The sequence below is a fragment of the Cibotium barometz genome, chromosome 3, assembly GCF_041138505.1.
Source record: "Cibotium barometz isolate CiBa-2024 chromosome 3, ASM4113850v1, whole genome shotgun sequence".
Taxonomy (NCBI): Eukaryota; Viridiplantae; Streptophyta; class Polypodiopsida; order Cyatheales; family Cibotiaceae; genus Cibotium; species Cibotium barometz.
In genome coordinates, this window is record NC_141048.1 from 46,729,715 (window position 1) to 46,753,491 (window position 23,777).

Here is a 23,777-nt window from a genome sequence, read left to right on the forward strand (position 1 = left end):
TCATGCAAAGACGAAGCATGTGGATGTGAAGTATCACTTCATCAGAGAGGTGATAGAGAACAAGCAAATTCAGCTTGTTAAGATTCATACGGATGACAACCCGGCTGATCTGTTGACGAAGAGTTTGCCTCCGGAGCGGTTTGCTCATTGCAGACACTTGATGGGCATTGGATGAGGCCATTTTCAGCCTTGATATGGCCTTGTATATTATCATGTACATGCTGATTTTTTCTTTTCCTTTACTTAAGGGCACTTTGCCTTTAAGTGGGAGGTTGTTGGGGTAAAGGCGTTATGCCCACCCTTATAGTGTGTACAAGCCCATAAGTTATAGTACATAGTACACTTAGTACTTTTAATGTACTAAGTGCACTATGTGTACTAGTGCAATATACAAGTGTGATAGGGGAGTCACACACTCATGCTTTTTGATGAGTTGACTTATCCCCACAACTCTCTCTCTCTCTCTCCCTTGCTTCTCTGTGTATGTCTCCCATGAATGAACTCTAAACCCTAATTGCTGTTTTCTCCCCATCATCTGGTATCCAGGTGAGTGCTGAAGCTCCAATCGCTGCACCTCCAAGGTACTGGTTGACCCATTTGGGAAAACACTTAACAGTCGCTCCCGAGGAAAACATTCCTGCTCGCCTTGTCAACACAAAAACCCCCAAAGAAACTTTCTAATGAATCTGATGATAAAGCACCTCCCATCCAACACCTCGTAAATAAGTGTTGATTCTTAAGAATCGGCATTTCTGATCCTAAGCTCCGGAATGCATGAAGGAGCCCTAACGCTCTTTTATATAAGGGGATGGTCAGCTTGTAGGGCTGATCGAGCCCTGTCCAAACTGCATCCGACATGCTTTTATCCCATCTCTTTCGCACGTGTGGCAACCTATCAGCCCCCTGGCCTATCCACACCTGGACACCTATAAAATGATGCCCAAGCTGGTAAAAAACATCCAGAAATTGGTCAGCCAGCACGGTGGTGTATCACAACGCTACTCCGGAAAGTCAATGACTCAAGATACTGCACCAAAACCATCTCTGAAGAGAGTGGAACCTCCCTCGTGTCTCATAATACACGAGGCATCTGGAAAGGTAGTCTCGACTCTCAACCTCTAGAGTGGATTAGAGTCTAGAATCCAGTCTCCACCCTCAAGAAACTGTGGTATACTCGTTCTTATATGTAAGAGCGTATTAGAGATAGAAGAGAACAACGAAACACAAAACACACGCACACAACAAAGTAGACCTAATCTCTGTATATTCATGTAAAGATAACAACTGCATGTTCAACTACGAAAGCTAAACTAGCCCCCTCCATAAACCTTAGGAAATCGGCCATATTAAAAAAATGGAAGTTGCCTTCCAGGTGCACTCCCATGTGGACAGTGTGGGTGCCAGGTGTGAAGTTTCCTAAAAAAGTGACCTTTACCATGAAGATGGGAGCCTTCCATAAATCATTTGGACTTTTGCTTTGAGCACCACTGGTTTCACTTCGTATTGACTCCAACTCAGTGGGAGACCGCTGTGGTCAATTCTTACATAAGTGGAACCTAAGCTCAAACTCTACCAATTACACTCTCAGTTGTTATGCCCGAATTCACCCTATAAGAAAATGCAATTTAGAACCTCATGGTAGTACAAGACAATAAACCATCAACTCCATCATGCGTAGTATGGACTAGATACTACGACATCCCCACTAGCATCATCAATGCTCAATAGTGGGTGTAGAACTTGGTATCAATATATGCTCCCACACACACACACCCCAGGCACCCACACACACATAAGAGCATACAGTCATACAAAGGTCTGTTTACTGAGTTTCTCCCTCACACGATATCATGGTTCTCGAGGATATCAATATTCATAGAATACCCAACCCTTGGCTTCCAACCATTTCAATCCAATACTCAAAAAGAATCCAACATTGTCGGATAACATAAAGCTAATAACCAAAGAGAAATCCAGCATTTTGTCATCATGGATCCAGCATATCAATCGTGTGTAGCATAATACAGCAGCTACCAAGGATCGTAGTCATAAACCTTTCAGCTTCCAAGATTCATAATTATAAGCATTTTGGCTTTCCAAAAATGATAGTTATATGTGCTTCTGTGGAAAATCCCCGTTCTCAGCTTGGCTCTGACCGGTGTATGAAACACTGTTCAAGACTATCATACACCGGTCAAGACTGAAAGGGACCAAATGGTGACAAAATTCAAGTACCAAAACCATAGTCACAGGGGACGGAGGGGACGTCAGCTTGGAACGCGGGGACGGCGATTCAAGACGGACCAGCGACAGGGACGGATGGGGACGGACGGACGTCCCCCACGGCACGTTTCTCACAGGGGACGGCGACGGGGACGGCGCAAGGACGGGGACGCCGGTCGGGGACGGCACTGTGAGGGGACGGCAGAGAGCCGTTGCTCGCCGTTTTTTGCCGTTGCGCCTGCCGTTTTTGGCCGTTGCGCTTCCCGTTTATGGCTGTTGGCTCTTTGAGGCTTGGCCCTCTCTCTCTCTCTTGCCCTTGAGGCTTTCCTCTCTCTCTCTCTCTCTCTTGCCTATCTATATAAGAACAAGCCTCTACGAGGCTACAAGCACACACAAGTTCACAACTCTCAAGGCTCAAGCTTCTTCTCTCTTCCAACTTCCAAGTTCCAAGCCTCTAGGCTCTCACACAAGGCCCACGGGCCGCCGCCCTACTATCTAGATTCTAGAATCTAGACTCTCTCTCTCTCTCTCTCTCTCTCTCTCTCTCTCACACCTCTCCCTCAAGCCTCTTGAGTCTTGACTCTTCCAACTTCCAAGCCTCTAGGCTCGCTCTCTCTCTCTCTCTCTCTCTCTCTCTCTCTCTCTCTCTCATTCCTCTCGGCTCTCTCTCTCTCTCTCTCTCTCTCTCTCTCTCATTCCTCAAGGCTCAAGAGTCAAGCCATCTTCAACCATGGCATCCTCCTCACGTGCCGGGGCTTCTCGTAGAAGGACAACGGGATGGACATGGTGGGAGGAGGTTAACTACACCACATCTGTTCATGGAGGCGGTTCTCGGCCATGGGTATGCAAGCTTTGTTCGTACCGGCGAACGGGTGGCGCCGACAAAGTGCGAGCCAGCTTAGCGTCTACAAAGCCGTCGAAGCGACAAGAAGGACACCACGAATGGCCGTGGATCCCGCGACGATGGGGAGAGGAACTCAAGCCTCTACAATGGAGTCATGTGGTGGATCGGAATCATGCACACCATCACCTTCACCATCAAGTCGGAATGTTACTCCATCCACGATGCCGGCACCCTCCATCTCCACGGCCTCTCAATCATTACATGGCCCACGGCGACAATCTACACTCGGGGAGAATTGGAACCCCAAGTTGAAGGAGGAGGTGGATATGGCGGTGGCCCGCTTCTTCTTCCACGACCACATTGCCTTTCAAGCGGCTAGGTAAGTGCAATCGATCATTGCCAATTCATCATTCATGTTTTCATCATCCTAGTCCCCTTCTCATTAGTAAATTACTTTCTTGAATAGGTCGGAATACTTCAAGGTCATGGTTAAGAAGATTGGGGAGTATGGCTCAACCTATACGCCCCCCTCATCTGAGAGCTTGCGCACTACATTGCTCGAGAAGGAGAAGCGCATTGTAGAGCAAGCAGCCGACAACACAAAGTGGCAATGGGAGAGGAACGGAGTCGCCCTCATTGTGGATGGATGGAGTGACACCCGCAAGAGGAGTATTCACGGCATGGTTGCATATTCCTGCAGAGAGATGTACTTCATCTCATCTCATGATGCATCCAGCACTGGGAAGAGCGCGGATGTGCTTGCGGCAGAGTGGGCTACCACCATGGAGATCGTTGGCCCCGAGCATGTAGTGGGCTTTGTTGCGGATGGGGAGCCTTCCAATAGGGCGGGGGGAGCTATTCTCCAAGGTATGTATGGACATGTCACGGTGTCCTTTTGTATGGCTCATTGCCTAAACAACCTCCTCAAGGACATCAGGGCATTACCATGGATCAGCCCGCTCATTGAGGAGGCCAACACCATGGTCTCCTTTGTCCTCAACCACCAAAGACTTCGGCATGAGTTCAACAAGAGGTCCTGTCTCTTTCTCTTCAAATATTCTGACACCCGGTTTGCCTATAACTTTCTCATGTTGGGCTGGTTGAAGGATTGTAACGGTGCTTTGAGGGGGCTGTTCCTTAGCGACGAGTTTGTCGCCATGCAAGAGTCCCATACAAACACTGGCCAAGAGTGTAGGCTACGGGCGGATGACGCCTCTTGGTGGGAGCGTGTGAAGACCACAGATGCTATGGTGAGACCCATAGTCCACCCATTGAGGATTGTAGACGCTATGCAACCATGCATAGGCAAGGTCTACGAGGCCATGGATCTCATGATAGAGAAGTTGAAAGACTTCGTGCCTGACGAAGACAGATACGAGGAGATCCATGCCTTGTGTCTAGGAAGGTGGAATTCCTACTACTCTCCATTGCATGCAGCAGTTTATGTGGTGGACCCAGAATTCCAAGGCAACAAGCAGGAGAGCGACCGGGAGGTGAGCGCTGGATGGAGGATCATCTTGGATCGTCTTGTGCCTGATGCATCGGTTAGGCGTAAGATCAGGGACCAGCTTTCGATGTACAGGTCATTTCATGGCTCCTATGGCTGTCATGATGCACAGGTTGACCGCTCCAAAGTTGGTGCTGCTCTATGGTGGGAGGACTTTGGTTCAGATGGACCGGAGCTGCAGCAGCTTGCCATCCGCATACTTAGCCAGGCCGTCAACTCCTCTTGCTTGGAGCAACTTTGGAGTACCTACAGCCACATTGCCTCTAGGAAGAGGAACCGACTCGGGGTAGAGCGTGTCACCAGGAGGTGAAACTTTTTGCAGTTGTTTTCCTTATTTACATTTCTTTATAAATATATTTTTCTTTTCTTTTCTTTCTCTTTGGTTGATGTTGCCTTCCCCCGGATCTCTTGGAAGGGCTTGGGCCATTGCAATGTCAGAATGGGTCAGCCAGTGGGACTTTGGACCAGTGGTTGGCTAAGCCTGAGAACTGCACTAAAAGATGAATGACACTATCCAGGACATGGCCACTGAATGAGGGCATAGGCCGGTTTACACTAGTAAGCGGCCGCCACCGAAATGTGAATGTATCTTGAATTCTAAGCAAATTCTGAAGTGACCATAGTGGTCAAAGATGGTCAGGAGACCAGAAGGAATGCAGATGACATCATCCCTAAAATCTAGGGAGCTGCTATTTTTGGCAGTGTCGGAATTGAAAAGTGTTCGCGTCAGTTTGTGCGGAATGTCAAGGGGACCAAAAGCTGACAAAGGACTGTTGTGAGAATGTGAACCAGTCAGGAGATTTTTAGCCTGGAAGATTGCATGTGGAAAAGGCTTAAAAATGTGCCAAGTGTCAAATTTTGGTGCATTTTCCTCATTGAGAAGAGGGAAGCGTGGGAATTTGGGAAGAGGAGGCTCATTTGCAGCCATCGTGTGGTTTTGTTGCAAGAAAACCAGCATTTGTGGTGCACTCCCTTGCCCTACAACTCAAGAATTGAGGGTTGAGCTTGCTCCCCACAGCCTCTCTCTCTCTTTCTCTCTCTTGCAGACTATGGAAATGCTCTCATCAGATAAAATCAGGTACAGTTGTGTGAATTTCATGCTTAAATGCAAAGGCTAGTTGCCTCCTTGAACAGGAACAGGTGTAGTTGGTTCCTACACCAAAGAAGGGACGGAAGAGGGTAATAACCTCTTCAATACAATGCTGTTTCAGCACTGTTTAGGTGCTGTTTTTGGGCTGTTATGTTGCCCGGTTGATGCCAAAATGCAGTAGGACTTTGCTTTAGTCCTCCAGGACAGTACAAGGGTTATTTTGGGCTGAAAACAGAGCTGAAAACAGGTCTGTGCAGAAAATTACAGCAAGCTGAATTGTGATGTTTTGGACTCCATTGGGTAGCTTGATGCCTATGGAAGTGAGCCTGTCAGTTGGGACTCATTCTGAGATGTTATGGAACAGTTTTAGTGCAGTTATGCTGGCAAATTTCTCCTAGAATTTGTAAAACTCAGCTGATGCAAGTAGAGTGCTTTGTTGCACTTGTGCTTTGTAATTTCCAACCTTTTAACAATAAAGAAATACCGCAAGGGGCGCCGGACTTCGGGGCCAATGTGTTGTTGAGCGAGGGAGCGAGGATTCTGTGAATGTGTGTCTCAGTAAGTCCAGCGTGCCAATGACCTTGTCTTCGTCAGCGCGAACTTGCGAATGCTTTGCAAGAGCGTGACCAAGAAGGCAGATTCCTTCACCGAGTGGGAGATGGGTCAACAAGAAGAGCAACAAGAGGATGAGGTGCAGGAGCAACATGCCAGTGAGGATGAGATTGAGGATGAGCTTGATGCTTCTTTGGCACAAGCTACCCATGACCATGAGGCGAGCACTTCACGTGGATGATCATTCATGGATCATGATTCATGGGCCTTACAACTTAGCTCTAGCCTCTAGCCTCTAGTCTTCAGCACTTTTTTGTCATTGACTCATTTGAGTCTGTCCATGTATTCTGCCTCCTTAAGGCTTAGTCCTGACTCCTGACTCTTGAGTCATGACTCATTTTGTATCTACTTAATTATTAATATGACTCAAAAGCTTACCATTTTAGTGTAAATTTGTGCTCATTTTGATGTACTTCCAAAGTGGAATAAGTGTAGAGTAGAAAAATTTAAAAAAAAGTATTTTTTGAGTGCCGTTCCCTCCCCCGTCCCTGTTCCCTACTTATGGCTGTCCCCCGTCCTGTCCCCGTCCCCGTCCCCCGTCACCGTCCCCCGTCCCTTGTGACTATGACCAAGACCCGTTGTTTGGAACCAGACAAATCGAGCACGCATGATAATTATGTTGTATAGCTTCTATACATATGTATGCCAAGTGGCACAATTGACAATGAGTCATTACCATGACATTTTCCATTATTTTTCATGGGTTATATGATGGTTTTGTACTAGCGGACCCATGGATTTGTATGGGTTAGAAAACATTTTTATACCATGGTACGGTGTACCCATAGGATGGTTTTGAGTTATATGATGGTCATTGTACCATGGGACTCATGGATGAAACTTGAGATCCAATCTTGGATTATTTTGGGCTATATGATGATGGTACCTCGAGCCCAAGACTAAGTACAAACAATGCGAACCGGAGATTGTCTAGTACATGCATGTTTTGATGTGTATGTGCACAAGGTTTATTATATGATTTCGGACCATGCCTGCATGTTATGTGTTTATGTGTCCAGGGCACCTACAGGGCCGTCAAAACTGCTCCAAAATACCTATACATGACGTCTAACTTTGCCTCTAAGGCAGCTTCAAGGAATAATTATGGCAGAAAATTAAGGTGTGCACGTGACATGTAAGTGTTGGGGAGGGCTGGTCGACCTGTACGGCAAGTCCTCTTGCCCGCCAACTCCCGTACAACCTAGCTAAGGCCTGCCCAAGCTGCCCAGCTACCTATGCACACATGTCCATCCCTATTTCAGTCTAGCCCAACATTGTACACTAATGTCAAGTTTATCTAGTTACCTTGTACTTGCAGGTGTGCCACAGTGGGTAGCCATTGTTTTAAGTAATTTCCACTATGCTTCCTTATTGTCTATACTTAAGAGCACTTGGTGAAAGTCATCCTTGCACTCAGCCAAAAAAGCCCTTTTCTTATGACAAGTGAGGTGTCGAAACATCCTTTATGCTTGGTGCTCAGTGATTTGTCCCATTGCTTTCTCGGGTAAGATGCGGTTCTAGATATCCATCATAGGCTCGCCCGAAGTCTAGACACATGCCTGTAGGATTAATCAAGATTCAATCATGTCTCACATGGTCCGAGAGATTAGGGATTTGTGATATCCCCCCCGGCCTCCAATCGATTGCCTGCAACTTCTAAGACCGAGTGTCACGATTTTTCTCTCCTTCTCTTGCATAGCTCCAAGATAGGCCCATCCATTTACACACGGGCCCACTTCTATCATGCCATATATAATGTCTATCACAATTACGTCTACCATCGCCTTTCTACTCTTACATTTCAGCCCTGCTATCAGTCAATGCAATGGGTGGGGAGGCATGGTGTGTTACATGTCCTGTGCTGACTGAATTTCTCTAGGAACCAGTGCATATTTAGGGAGTCTAGAAGGCTTTAACCAATGCTTGAGGTGGCCAATGTGTAGTAGAAACGCCAAAAGGTGGCATTAACTGAATAATACCTTAACTAAGTTTTTTTTTTGGGAGTTAATAATGCTCCGCCCGTCGTGCGTAATATCAAATTGCCATTCCACAAGTGTACTCGACTCACCGTACGACAGACAGACAACTACACGAGTCTTCTACAATGTTCTTGAACTAGGTGTGCACAAGAAGCAGCAACAAAAACAATGAATTTTGCCAAACTTTTTTTTTTAAGTACTCGTTTATTTTCAGCCTCTTGATTTTTCAACATTTTCATTGCGTTTTTTTTTTTTACAATCGTGGATTCTCCAAGAGAGAGGAAACAGACGCTATTTGCATTTATCAGATGGATTTGCAAAGAGGCAAGTGCAAAATAGAAGCTAGAAATGCTATAATATGGAAGCAAGAAATCAAGACTGAGAGGCAAAGACCCTATGGATAATGGAGGATGAGAAAGGGGATTTTTTTGGGGAGGGGGAGAAGGGGGACGTAATGGGAGAGCACAATGAAGAAATAGAAGAATCTCCACACTTCTAACCATTAAGAGCTATAATTGTGATCGGCACTTTTAATAGAGAAATATAGCACATTTGTAACCTCTATAAAAATTTTAACAGATTTTGTTAAGAAGTTGAGGGGATTCCGAACAATGAATCTCCTACGCCTAAGGCGTTAACTTCTTCAGACCGAGATCTAGAGCCACCTAAGGACATTATAGAAACTTAAAACCTCCAATTTTTAATGTAGTTGGCTCAAGCCAGTCTCTCACTAGGTCTCAAAGCTTATAAATGGTGGTTAGTTTACAGAAAACAAATTGTCAGTTGGCAACCTTGGAGAAGTTTGTGAAGACAATGTATAAAGAGTTCGACACTTGAAAGATATGGGCTTGAAACAATGCACATATCTTTCACAACACTTCAAAGTTAAGCATCAATTCTGAGAAGGCTCAAGGAAATCTAAAAGTCAAATAAAAGAAAGAGTAGCTTAAGGTGCTTCTCTGGGAAAACCCAAAAAGTCGAAACTGAAGTATCTGGGAAAGAGTAGCTTTAAGGAAACTAAAGGTTCTTCTAGGGGAAAACCAAAAAAGTCAAAACCAAAGGATCTGCCTCTGTCATCTGAGAATCTTTAAGGGCCAAAGATGAAGTATCATGTGCATTCCCATTTAAGGATGCCCATGGACATGTCCTGCCACTGTAGCCGCCTTTTGGGTAGGAAGAGGGCATGTTTGGACTAATGGGCTACAAGTTTGGGGCAGCCGGATACTGAAAGCAAGGCATCAAAGGATTAGTTAGTGTGGCCAGCTTTTAGATATAGCCATGTACAATTGGCACAGTTGGCCAACTAGCCAACCCTAGCAGCCCACCAGGCCTTAGCCACTATATCAGGGCAAGTCAATGATCATTGCAGGATAGTTCAAAGTCTGCAGAGCCAAGGTTTCTGAATCATCAGATTTGCAACCCTCTAATGTGTTTAACATTAACGCGCAGCAAGGGGACAACAAGATTTGCATTGCATAGTCATGCACAAATATGCAAGACATATCTTAGTGTAGATCTGAAAACTCGTTGTATATATTCATGTTTTGGCAATATAGTGCAGTCAACGTCTCTCTCTCCTTCTCTACTGAGTCTTGCTGAGTTTTGATTAGTGTTAATCTCAACTTTGCTTAGCGTTAATCAGATCACACTTTCACAGGGACATTACATTGATATCAGTTTGTGTTAGATCATCCACGGATGCACTTTACTGGTGTGCAATAGGGTTTCCACCACCACCAAAATAAGTCAAGATCTATGTGTTCCAAGGTTTTGCAAATAGCTAAATCAATCTTCCAGCACTCACGCTTTGAAGAAATAGTAGCAATTGTCAGACATAAGGAGGCCTAGGTGTGGACGAGAACCCTGTTGGCCAGGTTTAGGAGGTCGGGTACTTCCAGTCGGCAACATCAATGTTTATGAGTGTCCATGGAACTGGCCGACAACAGGTCAGCCACTTGATTAATTCCTCCAAGAGCCTATAAAAGGCATACTATTGATCATTTGTAAATCTCTCTCTCCCCTATGGAGATAGGTCTAGATTAGGACTTTTGGGGTTGCTAAAAGAGCCAGAATGATGTACCTTTTTGTACCATATGAATATATTGAATACACAACCATCTCCCTCTATCTACTCTCTATCTATGTTGATTGTTCTTGCATCAAGAGTTCCTATGCGCTACTTAGGGCTGAAAGAACACTCCCAAAGCTTCCACATGTCAGAGAGGTAACAGAGCATTCGGCTCAGCTATGCTAATTGTTGTTGGTGTCCCAGAATAAGTGCACACGTCCAAGGAGAGAAACTCAGCGTGTGTCAAGACCCCCAGAGGCTGGTTGGTGTTAGGCAAATCCAAGGGGAGGGTTTCAAGAGAGATGGTAGCCAGTTGGGGCTGCCTCGGAAAGCTTTTATGGAGCAACTCCAAGGGATGAAGTTCATCCAAGGGGTGGAGCCAAGGGTGCTAGGATTAGTTTCAAGAAGCAGGATTCGTGTTTGTGTCAGGGACAGGGCAAGAAGGCAAGCGGACAAAGTGGAACAGATGCACACATCTCTACACCAGATTTGGAGTGGAATCAGAGACAGGGCAAGGTGTTCAGCGAAAAGGTTGCCAAGAAGGGAAGGATGACAAGTATGGCAGACCATATGTATAGACAAAGGATGATAACAGAATTGTCCAAGGTCAAGGTTGGAATCCCGTCATCAAGTTTAGCAGGAGGGGATGTCATGTGCATGCACATGGACATGCCTAAGCCCAAGCTTATCCCTAACTTGCTGCAGATAAAACATCAAGCTTTGGAGCACTAGCAGCTGTCACAAGCATAAGGATGTTAGAATTGTGCATCTCAGTGTTCTGGGGCTTTACCATTTATCTTGGTATTTTATTGTATTTCTCCTCTTTATTTGTCCTGTGAGCACCAAGAGACCATCCGATTGGTCGTAATTGCCTATGATGATGCTGAGCGTATGACTCCTAGCGATAGCTAGTTTATGTTTAGTATGGGCTCTAGTAGCCTGGTTTTCCCTCAGACTTTAGAGCTTGAAGGATAATTCTAGGTGCAACCAGCCTTGGGAAAGGGCCGATGATCAATTGTTTAGTCGTTGCACTCATGTGCACTCACAAGCTCGCAGTAGAGGATTTTATCATGGCTTTTCTAGTTTGAACAGTCCTGATATGTTTGTAATCTGTTTTGAACACGGTCCTAATGTGCGCATTCTCTGATGATAGTGTTGAGATACCTCATAGTTATACAATTCTCCGATATGGAAGTATTCGCCAGTCATCCTCAATCTGATGGGCAAACAGAAAGGGTGAATCAAGTTTTGGAGGATATGCTTCATGCATAGGTCTCCCGACGGTGACCATCTGATTGGGAGAGGCACGAGTTTATCTATGACAGTACTATGCATTCAGAGACTAGTTAGTCTGTTTATGCTTATATACGACTATCATATAGATCCCCCGTAATGTTGGGACTTGAGGGTACTCAGATTGATGCCATTAGAGATTTCTTGATGAATATGCAGGACATGCTCGTCCTAGAGATTCTATCAACAATGCTCAAGATAGAGCACGTTTTTATGCTGATAGGAAGTGTTCACCGAGGGATTTTTCTGAAAGAATGCTTGTGTAAGAGTACCCAAAGGTTTTGAGACGCTGCAGATGGGGAAGGTTGCGAAATTATCCCCTAGGTACAATAATTAGCCAATCCAGATATGGATAGGTAATATGTTTAGCTATGACAATTGTCTTCATGATAACAGGTTCTCCGATTCCGTGGGCGTTGGAGATTGAGGAATTGTTGGGCTCCTCACGACCTTGTTTTGGTTCTGATTTTGTCTTTTGTTCCACAAAGATAGTCCTATGGGGACAATGCCTTGTGATTAAGTTGGTTCCTATGTAAGTAACTATGTGGAAAGATCAAACATGTATGAACCTGATTTTGGAGTCAATTTCCACATGGTTAGTTGGCCTAATCTCGGGTTATGGAACCCTTAGGATTCATGCATCAGAATGCGATTACTTGGGCAAAGGTGTTTATAAGTATTATTCCATAAGTTATAGCTATTTATGAGTCAATCGCTTTTTATAGGTTAACTGAGGCTATATAAGTGGGATGAGCCTATTGAGTGGACTATTGTATTGATTGGATGATAGAAGGAATGTGCTTAGGCCTGAGACACGGTCCATGCAAGCCTTAGACCTTGTGCTCGGGGGTGGTCTATGGATTTATACCTACGGTTGGGAGGTGAGCTAGCTTGCACCCTTTTGATTTGTTACTAATCATGCTTGTCTTGTGCTTTAGGAGATCTTAGGGAACCTTACAGCGTCACAGAGCTTTGCTGCCCAATATCTGTTGGATCAAGTACGGAGCAGAGCTAGAGCATCACTTGAGAGGCCACTACCGGCCGGGTTCCCCCCGTCCCACAGCTACTCGGCCAAACCAATCATCAAACAGACAACCTTAAGTAACAAGCAGAAACAAAAGACAAGCTTTTGTGAAAGTAGACTAAGAGCAGTTCACGTCTAGCCTTGATCAAAGAAAAGTCACCATAGTAAAGAGCCTCGCAGCAATCCTGAGTAAGAAAGATAGGCTCACCTTTGCAATTTGCACATGCAAGAGAACTAACCTTCACAAAAGCCCTCCACCATCCTATTCTGCAGAGATAATATTGCCACTCTGCTTAATATTTTCAGCAAGACTCACATGGTTATATTCCAAAAGCAAAGCAGAAAAATAGGAGCACTTAAGAACCTGAGTAGCATTGCTTTCTCCTCCTCATTCTCCATGATGGCAGGTCTCCAGGACTACATAGTTCTCTTTTTTACTTTTGCCCAGTAATACCACGAGCTGCATTCTTCTCGCATTTATCAGGTTACCTTAAAACTCTTCATAGCTCATGTTTCTTGCTGGAAAACTAATATTACCTTGTGTAGCACTTACCTAGCTCCTAAAGCACTGGAATAGGTCGGCACTATGATATCTGACATATGATATCTGACAGCATCCCTGAAGAAAAAATTAAATCAGACTCCGCTTCTCTAACAAATTCACACTCCCTTTAACTTCCTCTAATGTACAAGACCCTATCAGTAATAAGAACACTGTTACGAGACTACTTGCAATCCACTTCCTCCCACAACTCCATGCAAGTACACTTTCTACCGACAAGCATAGACATAGGCGTTCCCTCTTTTAGCACAAGTAATCCAGTGACATAATGAGAGAGTTACAGCACCTCAATTATTCCATATAACATAAGGACAAAACAACTTCCACCGGCAGAGATCAAATGGTAGGCATACAATTTGATAGTGTAAACAAATAATGTTTGTTCCCAGGAACAATTGTACAAAGGAGGGAAAAAAAAACGCCATTGACGAGTTGTCTTACAGTAGAAACCGAAATAGATCCTTGAAAGAATCGCCCCAGTAGTAATGGGTCTCCAGACAAACAGCAGCTGTTTCTCTCAATGGTCGTCCTCATCACGTACTGTTGCAATTTGTGCTTGACACAAAGCAGCAATACCAAAGCAGTCCAACCACCGAACATGATAAATGCACATTGTCAGGTGAATGGTTTTGGCAAAACACCAAGTGTGCCAACATGCTCACCAACCAAGAAAAAATGTTTGCACACATCCTGACCTGTACTTTGCCATGTGCATACATCATTCATCCAACTGTCCAATCACCACGGGCAGAGCAGCTAATGAATAGCCATGTATGTCATGGAGCTTTACTTGCCGGTGATGAATGGATGACTCAAAGCTTGAGACACTGTTAGCCGCTTTTCAGGGTCCAGCATAAATATTTTATCCAAAAGATCTTTGAAATTGCCTAGCATTTTAAGGTCTTCATCAGCTGTTCCTTGGCCTATCACCAGAGTTCCAATGTCCTTCGGTTTGACGTTCACCAGAACGCGTTTGATATTCTGCAAGATACAGGGATATTTGGCTGAGAAATTACTGCAAAACTCCTTGGGAATCATTCAAGATTTCAAAATATTGAAATGGATTTGTACATACTCCAAAAAATGCATGAATAATGTTTATTTGTGGCATCCAGGCCCTGATGCATACACATGGAATGTAAAGATTGGAGCTTCAAGGGTTGCCCTTCCTTCCTCAGAGCTAAAATTGGTTTATAATTATAGCCTTGACATGTTCCATTGGCATACAGGCAGCTAGTCAAAAGTACCTCATCATGTGCCCTCCTACGACTAGAAGCTACACTAAAAATTATTTTCCACTTAGACCTAGCCGTCATGCATCTTTTTTAAAAAATAGGAAAAGTGAGCAAATTTCAATTTTTTTTCAATGCCTTGTTGGGCCTGAAGGCCTTTGACCTCCAAAATCCCACTATACCTTCCTGGCAGAAATAATAACCCTTATATTGAGGAGGCTGAACAAAAGATTACAAAGTCTTTGCAACTTCATTGAGATCTAGATGCAGTACTCTCATAGATGAAGAACTTTGTGCCTGCTGATAATGCCTGTTTATTTGCAAAGATTGCCGAGTTCCTAAGGAGGTAAGTGGTGGGGGGCCATGCAACTTCTTGGTGATGCACGTAAGTTACAATGCAAAGAACCTACACGAAACTTTGCCAAATGCAGGCCCAATGTTACTTTATTTTTTTTCAACTGGCCTTTGGCCCAAGATCCCCCCGTAGTTACCAAATTTCACCGTCCGTAGACAGCCGCCTGTAGGCGCTTAATTATCCACCCGTAGGCGATGCTGCCGAGGTAGCACCAAGGGGGGTTTTGAACCCAGGACCTCTTGGTCCCCGGCAAACACCTTCACCACTTGAGCTATCACCTCATTGGCTACCCAATGTTACATTATGTTCTACCACAACCCATTACAAGGTTCTAGATATTAAAATAGAACTGTAGAACTGTAGAGAGCAGAAGTAGATTAAGCAACTTCAAGATTCACCCACAAAAACATGTTGGCAGCATAATCATCAACTGAGGAGCTCAAAAGCTAAAATGCTTAATCAAATTACCGTCTTTGTGACTGGGTCCTCTTCAACCGCACAGAAGTTGTAATCCTGATCAAAATGCTTGGATGCAAAGCCAGCCTGAAAAAAACCCAAAAAAATATCAACACCAAACTTTGCCATACAAGCAAGTCATCTACAAAAAATGCAGGCGCAGCAGAAGGAGACTTCACATATGTTAATGCTACTACTTAAAAATCAAGCTCAATTTATTAGGATGCAAAAAAACTGATCATAGAAAGACAACTAGAAAGCCATAGCTACCCAGAGATAGCATGTTTTCTTCCCATCCACTGATAACCTTCCCTTTTAAGTGCCACACAGGTCAAGAAACCAACGTTCAAACTAATGTTAGCAGGATCCTAACATACCCCAGCAGAAGATCCTAAGAGTACTAGTAATCGATAGCTTTTGCTAAGTGTCCATCAAAATGTTCTTTTAGGGGATGTTGAAACCCCCTGTATGCCCAGCACACACACAGAGGAAGACTCACTCCCACATACTCTAAAGATCTTAACTGCACGTCTCACCAAACATCATTAGAAGGTGAAACCATGAACTAAGCTGTCTCTTGTTATCACTGAGATCTTAGCTCTTCACCTGTTCATTGCAACCCATAAGAAGTTAACAAAATTTCTACCAATAATAAGCCTCTCAAAATAGAACCATACCTTCTTGAGCATCTTCTTTGGAAACGGCCCCTTCAGCTCCATGTGTAATCTCAACATATCATTATTGGTTGGACCAGGAAAGAGCACCTTGCCCGTAAAAAACTCATAGAGACAGCACCCAACAGACCACATGTCCAGCGGGTGGTCATAAGGCAAGCCCAGAACTGCACAACATTTGAAGCACTCAAGTAATTACAGCTGAGGAGGATTATACAGAACTCCGTTTTTTTAATCTGGGCTGCAATATACAATATAGGACACTTACTTATTTCAGGAGCTCTATAGAAGCGGCTCACAAGGTATGGAGTGATTTCGTTTTCTCCTGAAAACATGGCAGAGCCAAAATCACAGAGTTTCAAGACATTCTTGGCTTCGTTGACCTGCAAGGGTACACAACTATGCTTAGCCATGTGAAAGGTTCTCCTTTGCAACTAGGCAAAGATAGGGCCCAAAAACTCACCAGCATATTGTCAGGCTTGATATCACAATGCAGCACGCCACAATTTCTCAGGTGTTTCAAAGCAATGAATAGTTGCTTTGCATAGGCTCGGACAGCATTCAAGTTGATACCAATGTTCCGCCCAAACTTCTTCAGAATTTCTCGAAGATTCATATGAAGGGATTCAAAAACCAGGCACAAATGGTTCCGATACTCAAAACTGCTCAAAAAAAGAACGCAATGTCGCCTATTTTCTGGATCTGCTCCAGCCAATTTCTTCAGAATGACATGCTCTTGTTGTCCCGACTTGAACCTACCACAATACAAATTATAATTAAAAAGCCTATTCGACCTATGCTGCGATAAAAAACCGTATATAAATTATAACTCGATGAAAAACGGATTAGTGACTTACATTACTTCATTATTACGGATGATTTTGATTGCAACCTCCTCAGACCCAGTGGCTTTCAGGTCCCTAGCTCGCACAACACTAGAAAAGACCCCTCTGCCATGGGAAGCTGCAACTTCATAGCGACCATCCAAAATCTCACCAATACGGTAACCTTCATTTCACACAAAAAAAATGTACTCTTAGATCAATGGTATATAACACGACACATGGTCACAAGAAACATTTCGTTTCGTTTCATTTCTTTTCGCCTCTATAGACGAAACGGAGAGGTTTCGTAGTGACACTTGTCAAGTCAAATTTGAAAAAAGTGAGAAATAAAATAAAAATGTAAAAATTTTCAACAATTACGTGTGAAATTAGATGTGATTGAGGTTGGAATATAAAATTGGGATTTTTATTAGGATAAAGTGATAAATTGAAAAAATTGTAAGAAATTTCAACAATTGAGTGTAAAATTAGATGCAATTGAAGCTAAAGCATGAAATTCAGATTTCAAAATTGGAAAAAAGTGAGAAATTGAAGAGCTCATGGAATACTTGTAGGAAATTTCAACAATTGGGTGTGAAATTAGGTGAAATCGACCAAGAAGTCGAATTTGAACCAAACAGTGGAGAGTGAGAAAGTGAAGAGCTAGTGACATACTTGTAACAAATTTCAACAATTGGGGTGTGAAATTAGGTGAAATTGACCAAGAAGTCAAATTTGGGGATTGTTACACACAGTCACAAGATACGTTTCGTCTACTTCGTCATTTTATCTTTATGGGTTATTCCGAAAAATTGAGATGGAGAAGAGGAAAAAAAGAAGAAGAGGAGAAGTGTAAGTTTTTTAAATATCAAATTTGGACGAAATGGTGTTTCATTTGGAAGTGTTTCGTTCTATTTCGAAATGTTTCGTCTATTTCATTCGTTTCATGTTTCGTGAGGACAAAACAGGTTTTCATGTGACTATGATTACACACATGAGTGCACCAAACACAACACACCCCCACACACACACATGCAAAAGACCAACAATCCCATGGTATGATTGAATAGCTTGACTTCACGCATATTACAAACACTTGTCAGAACTTACAATAGTAGCCCTCCGCATCATCCCAGTTATCAGTTAATCCACTTGTCTCCAGTGCTAAGCCATCACCTTTTGCCTATCAAGACAAAATGTCAAGACTCTATCAATAGACACTCAACCATCGACATGCTCTCGGAATTCTGACTCGTACATTAGGAAGAGGGTAGATGATAATGGCTTTATAGCATACATGATCCCAAAAAAAATCCTTATCTCAAAAAAAAAAAATTGCCTTCTGTGTGTCAATGAGCTTGGAACCTACAAAAGCCTGAAAAATAAGCATCTATCAAAAGGATTATCAAATTTACCAGCTTCCGGCCTCCAGCTGGTGAGTCTCCAAAGATGTAATCATAAAACATCTCATTTGACTTTTCGCTCTACAAAATTCAACAACAAAGCTACAAAATTACTTTGCAGAAATCAAATTGGACAAAGCTATGTCTTGAAAAGAAAGAGGAAGGCAAAAAGAAGCAATATGTATAACCTTGGGTGTGCCTTCACCTAGGCCTCTAGTCCCTGATGGTCTGTCCAAGAAACCATTCTGCAATGGCCCCTTACCCAGATTAAATGCAGCTTTCCTTGAATCATCAGAGACAACAGATGCATTCTCATCCAGAAGAGGCCCTGTGTCCCCAGTGGCCCCCAGGTTTGCATCAAGGCCCACATTAAGGTCCAGACCTTTGACACCTGCAAGAACTTCACATGCTAAGAGTAAGCTGCACGAAACAACCCATAATTTTAAAGCACATAAACCATTCTGTAATGGCCCCTTACCCAGATTAAATGCAGCTTTCCTTGAATCATTAGAGACAACAGATGCATTCTCATCCAGAAGAGGCCCTGTGTCCCCAGTGGCCCCCAGGTTGGTATCAAGGCCCACATTAAGGTCCAGACCTTTGACACCTGCAAGAACTTCACATGCTAAGAGTAAGCTGCACGAAACAACCCATAATTTTAAAGCACATAAACCATCAGCAAAAAATACCTGCAAAATTCCTCAGCTCATTGTTTGACTGCTGCTGTTTCTTGTATTTCTCAACAATGGCTTGTTGCCGCATCCGTCTCTCTTCCTTTATTCTCTCTACATCCTCATCTTCTGACTGCAAAATCACACTCTCTTGATAATCTGCTTGATCTTCCTCATCCCTGAGAGTTTAACCAGACAAAGGATGGTAATGTGAATAGATAATCCAAATTATAGGCATCTACTTTTTTTCAAAAAAGAAAACAACAATAATAAAAGTAAAATATACCTCAAATCCAGGCCCTTGAAGCTCTTTTTATCTGTTTTATCTCTCACGGCCTCCCAAGAAATCTCTGTTAGCCGATTGTGCTCTTCACCTCTAGCATGCTGCCCATTTCTGTGAGAATCATGGTCAATCATTCTTCGATCTCGAAAGCTCTCTTTAGATCTAGAGCGCCTTCTTCTGTCCACATAATCCCTGCGGTCTCCTACATTGTCTCTGGACCTTGACCTTCTCCGTCTGTCCAAACTATCCCTCTCGCTTCTGGATATAGACCTCCTCCTATCTACATATTCCTGCATGGAGGCCCTGAGATGGCCACCATCTCTTGACCTTGAGCGCCTTCGCGCATACCTTGCACGACTATCTCTATTCTCCCGGGAATCATAAGAAGCTTCTCCTGATCTTGATCGCTTTGATTGTTCACCTTCCTCCATTGTATGTCTAGACTCATGCAACACTTCCCTTGATCTAGATTGCCTGCCTCGTTCAGTTCTCTCTCGACCATCTTTGGCATACCTAGAGTTGCGGGCAGCCTCCCTTGACATTGAACGCCTTCCATGCTCATACCTCTCAGAGCCATCTTTGATGTACTTAGAATAGCGACCAGACTCCCTTGACCTTGATCGCCTGGCTCGCTCACTTCTCCCAGCACTATCTTTAGAATATTTGGAGTCATGAACAGCCTCCTTTGATCTTGACCGCCTTCCTCTCTCAGATCTCTCATACCTGCCTATATAGTCATGACTCAATTCTCTTGATCTTGATCTCCTACCTCTCAGACTTTTATCAGGGCTTCCTTTAGCAAGCCTGGAGTCCTGAACAGCTTCCCTTGATCTTGATTGCCTTCCCCACTCACTTCTCCCAGAAGTATCTCTGTTGTATCTTTGGTCAAGAGCAAGATCCTTTGACTCAGTCCTATCTGCTCTCTCGCGACTCTCATTGCCATGCCTTTGATAAACTACATGTTCACTTGACCTAGATCGTCTGCTGTTATCAGTTGCACCAGATTCAACGGCTCTTGCAGCATCACTGCTGTAATAACAACCATGAGTACTTATATGCTCCATTCCCTCCTGACCACTCTCTCTAGACCTCGTATGCCCAAAATCAGCATGCCCTTGTTCTGGCAAAGTCTTAGTGGAATGGAAAAAGGCATTGCTTTTATGACGATGCTTGTCATTCTCACTCTCTTGAAGTGATGACTGCGGTCTCCTGGCTAAGAGTTCCTCCTTTCTGCTTTCAAGAGATCTGGATCGCTTTCTTCTCTGTGCCTTCTCAACAGCATTTTCTGGAGAAACAGAACCTTGCAACAGAGGATAATGTGAAATTTTGTGCGAAGGTGTCCCTAGAAAGGCTTTTGAAGGCGAAACAGATGCCCCTGCCTTTCCTTTCCCATCCATCGATGTGTCCCCTTCTTGAGACCTGGATCTGAGCTTCTGCCTTTTACCACCGTGGCTGTCTGGAGACCTTGACTGACTTTGCCTACAATTTTTCAGCTTTCTCTTCACATTATCTTGACCAACTCCCTTTTCTTGTGACTGAGGACCACCACGAAGCAGCTTTCCAGAGGAAGGCAAAGTATCTCCTTCACTTGCAGCAGCAGAATCATCTGTGTCCATTCTTTCACTTTTGAACATGATATCTGCAGTAACATCAAACCCTGCCTTGATTAGCTTATTATACCTGCGCAGTTGGACAACCTCAACTCTACCTCTGACTTCATCCAATTGAGACTCTAAATCTGCTGTCATCCCTCGATCCACCCTGGTATCATCTGATCCCTGCTCAGAATCATATGCTTCTGCAATACCTTGCATACTTTGAAGTGCCGGAGCACCACTGTAGATTGCTTTGCCATGCTCTCCCTTGGTGCAAGAAGTGACATGATTCTCGACAAATAATGCCTGTAGAAAATAGAACACTTACGAAGTCACCTACACAGTTTTATTCCAATGCCTTTTTCAAGACCAAGCACTTAAATTAACAGCTAGAAAAAAAATCTACTGTGTCAAAACTATGGTAGAAATGAATGCACTCATCCCTGACAAAAGTAAAAAATAAAATCCCCCTAGATTATCACGCAAAGTCATCTGCAAAGTGATGCTTATGAACGAGCCACTAACTTTGATAGTCAAAGTAACAGTACACACGTGACAAGAGATACAAAACTTGTCAAAAATATGCTAGTAATAAACTGTTCACCAGATAAGTGCCCAGAATACTATCAGTAGGCCAATTGTAGGGTGTTCATAGACACAATCTAACCTCAAACCCATTGATATAAAAAAGCACCTGTGCTATTGAGGAATCTCTTGGTAAGACGGAAGCAAAGACCCTCTCCAGTTTGCAAGTGAATATTCAAAGCATTGAAGAATAGCGTTCCATGAATCACACAAGCTAAACCTGACGTGGTGGCCTCATGCATAAAGGAAAATACTGAATACCTTGTGGTTGCCCAATCTCATGGTAGGCTTCGTGTTGAAAATCTCTGAAGATTGCAAGGATTGACCCTCCTTTGCAAAAAAAACCTTGCTAGAAATCTCGTCCATTCCTGCATCCTGTAATCCAAAACCTTCTCCTGTTTTTATTTCACCCGACTCGATGTCGGATTCTGCAACAACGCGAGTAGTGTCTTCCTCATCCAGAATTTCCCCCTCTTCCTTCTCATCATCAATTGGATTAAGATTGTGATTGCCGAACACCTCCGGCAACCTAGTTTCTAAATCTCCCAAAAACTGCTGAGCCTCTTCTGTGTAATCCACTTCACTGGTGTCTACACCTCCGCTGGCTCTTACCATCACTCCATCCTCCTCACGAACCACAAATCTGGTTTTCCTGTTAAAATCTTCAACAGAATGCTCAATCCGCAGATCATACAGTTCAGCATCTGCGGCATCCCCCGTGCAGCCGTCCCTATCAGCACGACCTCCGGGGCCAAAATTACCCCTGTCGTTGCCGATTTCATCAGCGCTGGCCTCTGTAAGGTCTTTCTGACGCTTTCTGCGGTGTTTATGCTTGTGATGTTTGTGCTTATGTTTAGAAGACTTACCTTCACGATCGTCCCTGTGCTTGTGCTTGTCGCCGGAGCTCCTGTGCTTCTCTGTGCCGCCGTCTTCACTACAATGTCTGTCATCTTCCTCATACTCCAGGCAGCCATGATGGCTTCTTTCGGGAGTAGGATGATGCTCCGGGATCCGGACCTCCATGGGAAGTCAGACACAGTGCACGCCGAGACGCGTATAGCGATGAAGTTCCAGGTTTCGAATTGCTGAAGGTATCGAAACAATCGCGATGGTTAGGGCACGCTGGTCTCAATTTGCTAGAGTGCGCAGAAAGCGACGCCGATTCAACAGCGGTAGCTGTATGTTAAACATGCCTTTTTGGAGAATACACATTTCGTAAATTGGGAAGCTAAGACTCTAATTAAGAGGTTAATGGCTACTAGTTAGTTAGCACAAGGAGTTTCCACGTATTCAAGCCCTATTCAGGGGGCACATTCGGCCACGTGGCAGTACTCAGCAGATTAATATGGATAATATTTTTTTTCTCATTTAGTACACCTAGAGAAAACAAATCCAACCATTTTGAATTTAATAAATTAGCATGACCACAAAAAAAAGTAGCATACATTATATATATACATACATACATACATACATGTCTAAGAATCAAGAAATAAGCAATCTTTACACTACTAGGCTATTAGAAAGTCTGTAAGGCAGCCATCCGATTGATAGCGCCCCAACTTGTAGGTCCAAGATTCAAACCTTAGCATCTCTAATAATACAAGTAATCTCACAACATGTCAAGTACTGACCGTGAAAGAAGAGTTTGAGGGGGGGCAACACCAACCCTGAACTATGATGATAGTTTGAAAGTTTTGTAACATATATCATGTAGGGCGATATATATGGGTTGGTCGGAGCCTAAATCTTGAGACTCTAATATAGTAGCAAGCTCATCCCAACAACCCTTTGCATTAAGGCTGCAATGTCGCGTACATTTGCAAGTCTCTCAAGTCTCAGAATCAAGAAATAAGCAAGCTTTACACTACTAGGCTATTAGAAAGTCTGAAAGGTAGCCAGTAGGGTCTAGCCCTATTGATAGCGCCTAAGCCTGTGAACATACAGGTGCAAGGTTCAAACTTTGGCATCTCTAATAATACAAGTAATCTCACAAACAGGCCAAGTAGAGACCACAAAAGAAGAGTGGGGGGTGCTACACCTCTGATGACAGTTTGAAACTTTTGTAACATACATGATCTAGGACAATATATGTGGGTAGGTCTGAGGCTAAATATCGAGACTCTAATATAATAACAAGCTCGTTCAGCAGCCCTTTGTGCTAAGCCTACAGGATCGCGTACATTTGTAGGTCTCTCAAATCTCGAGACACTAATATATTAACAAGCTCGTTCAGCAGCCCTTTGTGCTAAGCCTACAGGATCGCGTACATTTGTAGGTCTCTCAAATCTCGAGACACTGATATAATAGCAAGCTCGTCTGACAGCCCATAGCACTGAGCGTGTAGCATCGCATACATTTGCAGGTCTCTCAAATCTCGAGACTATGATATAATAGCAAGCTTGTCTGACAACCCTTTGCACTGAGCCTATAGCGCCAGATGGCCTTTGCATTCTTCTTTACAAGGGCCTCCATGTCCCATAGCCCCTTCTTTACA

At 43.7% G+C, this 23,777-nt stretch overlaps 1 protein-coding gene across 23 annotated transcripts; it reads right to left on the reverse strand.

Annotated features, from left to right (window-relative positions):
• Positions 1-1,019: 1,019 nt before the first annotated feature.
• Positions 1,020-22,504, reverse strand: LOC147640149 (uncharacterized). Of its 23 annotated transcripts, XR_015262557.1 has the most exons (17): positions 21,542-22,497; positions 19,104-21,001; positions 18,836-18,996; positions 18,625-18,753; positions 18,335-18,537; positions 18,159-18,227; positions 17,854-17,926; positions 16,777-16,927; positions 16,383-16,674; positions 16,188-16,302; positions 15,923-16,086; positions 15,258-15,332; positions 13,898-14,183; positions 13,644-13,742; positions 13,194-13,259; positions 13,005-13,100; positions 4,938-12,907 (listed from the first exon to the last, which is right to left on the reverse strand). XR_015262557.1 is itself a non-coding variant. In XM_086777816.1 (13 exons), the coding sequence occupies exons 1-13, from the start codon at positions 22,301-22,303 to the stop codon at positions 13,989-13,991; spliced, it is 4,296 nt and encodes a 1,431-aa protein (XP_086633942.1). In that variant the 5' UTR covers positions 22,304-22,502; the 3' UTR covers positions 13,535-13,988. The 23 variants fall into 23 exon arrangements, 4 of the variants coding, with proteins under 4 accessions (XP_086633942.1, XP_086633958.1, XP_086633926.1 ...); XR_015262533.1 differs by adding an exon at positions 1,020-2,054 and having other exon boundaries at positions 12,849-12,907; positions 13,005-13,259; positions 13,644-14,183; positions 18,335-18,546; positions 18,625-18,762; XR_015262537.1 differs by having other exon boundaries at positions 13,644-14,183; positions 18,335-18,546; positions 18,625-18,762.
• Positions 22,505-23,777: the final 1,273 nt, after the last annotated feature.

Coding starts and splice junctions, on each gene's coding strand:
- LOC147640149 (XM_086777772.1), bottom strand. CDS start 22,303: ATGGAGGTCCGGATCCCGGAGCATCATCCTACTCCCGAAAGAAGCCAT. Junction 18,228..18,334: donor TAGGTGAAGGCACACCCAAG/GTTATACATATT, acceptor TGAATTTTGTAG/AGCGAAAAGTCAAATGAGAT. Junction 16,303..16,382: donor TCAAGCCTGACAATATGCTG/GTGAGTTTTTGG, acceptor GTACCCTTGCAG/GTCAACGAAGCCAAGAATGT.